This window comes from Limulus polyphemus, unplaced genomic scaffold, assembly GCF_000517525.1.
Source record: "Limulus polyphemus unplaced genomic scaffold, Limulus_polyphemus-2.1.2 Scaffold2599, whole genome shotgun sequence".
Classification (NCBI taxonomy): Eukaryota; Metazoa; Arthropoda; class Merostomata; order Xiphosura; family Limulidae; genus Limulus; species Limulus polyphemus.
In genome coordinates, this window is record NW_013668209.1 from 49350 (window position 1) to 55305 (window position 5956).

At 32.9% G+C, this 5956-nt stretch overlaps 1 protein-coding gene across 2 annotated transcripts in view; it reads left to right on the top strand.

The window, feature by feature from the left end:
• LOC106467397 (glutaminyl-peptide cyclotransferase-like) overlaps positions 1–3334 on the top strand; it is a 45625-nt gene extending 42291 nt beyond the window's left edge. For both annotated transcript variants that reach the window (XM_013927747.2, XM_022395577.1), the window contains one exon: positions 3094–3334. In XM_013927747.2, coding sequence (XP_013783201.2) covers positions 3094–3275 — 182 coding nt within the window. In that variant the 3' untranslated portion in view covers positions 3276–3334. The remainder of the gene's footprint in view (positions 1–3093) is intronic.
• The last annotated feature ends 2622 nt before the right edge of the window (positions 3335–5956 follow it).

Consider the following 5956-nt stretch of genomic DNA (forward strand, 5'->3'; position numbering starts at 1 on the left):
GGACTTGTATCGCCGAAGTTCCTCTGAAACAATTTATACCGGAAATTAACAACGAGCAGATACGTAACAATATATATTATGGAACAAAGAAGTCACATAATCGGAGATTGCTTCACAGCCTAAACATCAAGATTACCAAAGAAGGTAAATACTTTTCTACCTCTGTTTATCATAAAAGGACTTTAACTGGCTTTTACTTCAAGTTGAATATTTTTATCCCCAACTTCTTCAAGCGTAATCTAGTCATGTCATTGTTAAACATAATTTTTAATCTGTATTCGATTTATTCTATTTTACACAAACAAATTACCTTTCTACACGAACACATGTTGATTAAATAATGGCTGTCCGATTGATTTTCTAATGCAGATTAGACGCAGTTTTCTAAACAACAAATTCCAACCACCAGCCAATATGCACACCATTCCCAAATTTCTCCTCGTTATCTCTCTTCCTTTTATGGGTTCATAATCCTTACAAATTAAAAAACAACTCTCCTCTTTATTTTTTGTTTTTGAATTTCACGCAAAGCTACACGAGGGCTATCTGCGCTAGCAGTCCCTAATTTTGCAGTGTAAGACTAGAGGAAAGGCAGCTAGCCATCACCACCCACCGCCAACTCTTGGGCTACTCTTTTTACCAACGAATAGTGAGATTGACCATCACATTATAACGCCCCCACGGCTGAAAGGGCGATTATGTTTGGTGGGACGGGGATTCGAACTCGAGACCCACAGATTGCGAGTTGAGTGCCCTAACCACCTGGCCATGCCGGGCCCTTTCCTCTTTAATAAAAAAAAAAACTTCTACCCTCAAATTCAGCTCAGACCAATATAGACTTAGCCTCCGCATTAAGGTCACGTACACTGGCGAAACAAAACCCCACTTGAAAACTAGTCTGTAAACATTTAGGAGTATCTAACACAACCGTCCACTACTTAACCTCAGCCACTCATCACATACTGAAACCACGGGTCACAATATTTCATTTAATGATTTCTCTGTCATTACTACAAGATCTTCAGACCTTGAACTCTACATTAAAGCAAGTTTACTCTTAGCTAAAGACCGCCCTACTCTTAAAGACTAACAAAGTTCTTTAGATCTAAAATTATTCTAAATTTATACACTTAAAACTAACCTGTTTTGCACTATATCTATAATCTTTGTTTTATCCTTCCATTTACCACTTTTCTTGTTAACTAAGTAAACTAGTGATTCTGATATTATAGTTTTAATTAATAAATATCTTTGTAACACGATTTCCAGACTTCGCTGAAGATGAAATGAGTGTATTCTGAAACGTTCGAACCTTGTAAATAAATTGTTTTGTGTTTAGTCAACCATCTTCATTATTAGCCTATTATAGGTATCTAAGGGTCGCACAAAGCTACAAAAAGTTATATCTTTGCTGTGCCCACTATGGGTATCAAAACCCGGTTGTTAGAGTTATAAGCCTTCAGACTGACCACTGATCCCCCTCAAGCTACACGAAAAATTATGGAAACCTAGAATTTAAAAAAAAAATCCCCAATGTTTAAATATAAAACAAGTTAGCTAAACATTAAGCAAAATTCAATCTAAATCTGAATATAAAACAGCTGCTCAAAGTCTTTGAGTCTCAAAAAAAATCTCTGTATCTGAAATGATGTGCTAAAATCTCAAATTTTTTGGCAAACATGAAATAAGAACAACGACGAAGCTTAAATCTGCTCAACAGGGGATATTAAATACAATGATACAAAGAAAGTCAGGCTACTCATGGTTGGCACATCCACGTGAAATTAGTTCACTCTAGCTCGAACACAGGAGAGAAGAAGCACCAGGCCACTACATGATTTACTATCACTTACTTATTTACTTACTTGAGTAACTCTCTGCTTTCAAATTGGACTCAAGGGGGTGGAAATGTATGGCCCCACCCTGTATCACATACATTTGTTTAGGTAGGGAATTGAATATATCAGACCCAGTCTGGAAAAGCTTTGATCTTAGAAGATTGTTAGTTCTGGAAAATAAGCCAAATCTGATAAAAGTGCCAGGTCTGTTGACAATAAAATATCAGATATTTTTTTTATGTGAAATTGAATCAAACCATGCATGTGAATTTATGTGGATTAAATGAATTATTTCTGATGTTAAAGGCTGACTCCTAATTAACATGTGAAGTTAACATTAGTAATGATGTTTAACTTATTATTACGACAGCGGAGGTCACGTGACCTTAGTAACACGTCATGCACTTCTCGAGCGTTCACGTCCCTTCCTAAAATCTCGAGAGCCTACTAGATATGCGGTAGTCTTGTATATATAAGCCGGTAAGAACTGACGGCAACAATGTAATGTGTAATTGAACTGCGGACAGAGAGACGTATTGTTGAGTCGAGCACGTGAAACGTTCGTTGTGAATTATAGCGTTTGTTATAGTGCGACTGTGGAAATTAAGTGTATTGCAAAATTGTATTCAGAAAGAATAAACCAATTTTATTTAAGAAAGGACTTGCATCGCCAAAGTTTCTTCGAAAAGAAATTATACGGAAAATTAACTAACGAACGGAGGCGTAACAATATTAAAACACAAGAACGAAACACCAGTAACATAATGTACCTAGATTACTTAATTTTGTTTTGTTTTGTAAATACATACAGTGTCTTTAACGTTTCAAGCATTTCATTCGTTCAGTATTTATCTTAATTCATTGTAGCACTTTTCTTTGATTTTTAAGTTATTTTCAGTATTTCTTCTTTCTGTGTCAATTGTACAAATTTTGTAATAGAAAAAAATATTTGAATTCCTCGACATACATGACAAATAACAACAAGAACACACAAATATCCCATTCTTCCCCATTTTGAAAGTGAAAATTTAATAGTGTTATTATGTTAATTGACTGAGAAGAAACTATGTACATGCTAAAAAATATAAAAGTGATAAAAAAACATTTTTATGAAGTGTTTTTTTTTATGTGATATATACATATACTTTAAAATAATTCAAAAGCAATAAAGTGACTAATCTTACAAGCCCTAAATTTCTTCTTGTATCTATGAACTTTATAAGGCAAAATTAGAGTTGTTTCTTTTCTTCCACAGGTGTACCAGTCCTACATCTTGTCACTAATCCATTTCCAGAGACTTGGCACAAGGAGACTGATGATGGAAATCATCTTGACTACACTGTTATAAATAACTTAAACAAAATTGTTTCCTTATTTGTGGCTCAATACCTACACCTTGACATAGAAAAACACGTTTTCTTACAAGCATTTAACTAAATAATTTCAGCATGGACATATATCAGCTTTTGGGTAATAGTAATTCATTACAGTTTAATCTTTGCCAATCACCACTGTACAGTGAAATTCTTTTTTATAACCATTATAAGAGAGTTACAAAATCTTGAGAGTTTTTCTAAGTTTATGAAACAAATACTGATAAATCTTTAAATAAAATACTAGAGCATTATTAATTAAACTATGTGTAATTGAAAGAAAGTGTTGGAAAACAATTATTATCATTGATGCAAAATTCCAATCCAACCAGTGTTGAGTCATCTAAACAAGATGTTGGAACATACCAGTGTAACATCTTTGTCATTGCTAATATGAAACATGACAGTGCTTTGTATACTGAGACACAAAAACATTATCTGAAAAACACACCAAAACATGCCAATATTTTGTTGTCAAGACCAAACACTTAATATAAAAACGTGTTGCTGGTATCAAATACTGAAACAAAACAGTGTTTTGTATACTGTGGCAAAATAATGAAACAAAAAAACTTAACTGAAAAAACTTACATCAAAACATGCAAGCATGTTGTTGTTACTGCCACACATTGAAAACATAAAAGCATGACTGATGTAAAAACACCAAAACATCAATAATTTGTTATTGGGACCAAATACTTAAAAATGAAAAGAGTGTGACATATAAAACATTGCAACATAACTGTGTTATTGGTTAGTACCCTTACAAAACTCTTCAAAGTAGTAATGTTGTTTCATTTGTATGCTAAAACATACTGGTACTAAGTCACTAACACAAACATTTAAAAGTGTTGTGTAACTAATATATAACACTAAATTATGAAATGTAGATACCTAATCCAAAACAATGACAATTAATGTGTAATTAATGCAACTATAAAAAACACCTAGTTTACTGCTGTTGTGACACATACATGCTGGTGATGTGTGACTGATACAAAACATTGAAGCATGTCACTGATAAATAATAGCTTACTGATACTAAACTCTTTACCTATTTGCTCCCATCTTAATGTATTCTTTATACATTAATTTTTGAACACTTTAGTTTTTGTTTTTTCTTATCCAGTTACATGGAGGCAGATTTTCTTATTTTAGGGTTTATGTTCCTGGAAGAGTATTTACAAATAAAAAGGGAAAGAAAATGTGTATGTCTACATTTGGGTATTTTTTATGTATTAAAGGTATAGTTAGTTTTAATCTTCAACTACTGGCTTATTTTCATGGTTTTCTGAATCAGTGGTTCAATTTTTTTAGACAGTTCTTGTCTGTTGTACTTGATGTACCACACAAATACACATTCCAATATGTCACTCTCTCTAAATATTAAAAGTTGTAGTGTACCACTAGTTCAAACATATGCATGTGAGAATATAGTAATGTAATCTTTTTATTTTTCATTTAACTTCTCATGTCCAAGAGGATAAATTCTTCATCTCATAGTTTGGAAAACACTGTGTGGACTTATAGTAATGCAAACAATTCAAACATGCACTGCAGAAACATTTACACCTAGCTTGGAATAACTTAAAATTCTAGAATACCTAAACCATTGGTTGCAGAATCGTGAGATACACTACTAAGGTTTTTGCCTTAGTATAAAAGTGGAACATTTCCACAGTTATGTCTCTTGTTTCTCTTGATTTTGGCTCTTTCTTTTTCTTATTTCTGTAGATTTTGTCTCTCTCCTGCCTTCATCCCAAAGAGCTAATCACACAGAATTAGATACCAGTCAAAAATCTGTTACATTAAAGACAGTATTAAAAATAAATATTTTCTTTCTTCTCTCACTTGTGTTAATTTGTTGTCCTTTGCTGTCCGTGTTGAATGTTTAAGTGTCTACTCTATTGGACAGCAGTGAACCTGTATACCACATGCTCAAAGTGGCATCCAAATAACCCTCTACAATCATTTTGTAACTTTAAACTCAATATAAATACTTGTTAGAGCATTGATAGTATGATAAGTCTGACTGAACTGTTTATTTGTTTTGAAGCTAAGCACAAAGTTACACAATGGGATATCTGTCCTTTACCCACTACAGGTATCAAAACTCAGTTTCTAGCTTGTAAGTCCACAGACATACCACTGTGACACTGGGGGCCTAATTGAAGTGATTGTCAAGTCTTATTTTGGCTTTGACCAAAGAAGATCTTATGCTCATTAGTAAGGGTCATACTGAATAATAATGCTCATATGGAACTTGAATAAACACCTTCTCAGTTGAAATTGGAGGGGGGGGGGGCAAATTACAATCAAGAACTGTTGCTCACTATGTTTGATCACTAATGTTTTTTTTACATGTCAAAGAATGTGAAACATAATGATTTTCGTGTAAATCCTTAAACTGTGATTTCGAAGGAGGGTATTCAAGAAAAGTAAAATGAGCTTTTATAATTGAAAACAATAACAATCAGGGATTTTTTGTATATTTAACTGTATCACAGTTTGCCAAATACTACAAAGTATTTACCCATATATTTTCTCAGCTGATGAAATTGTAAAAATTATTTTATTTTAGAAAACATTTCTCAATACTTACAATATAGTATGCACACATAAATGACATAAACCCTTTACAGAAGATAAAAAAAAATGCAAAACATAATACTATACTATACAAAACCAAAGTAGAGAACATTGAAAATGCACAATGAATCATTCCTAAATAAACATCCCCCCCAA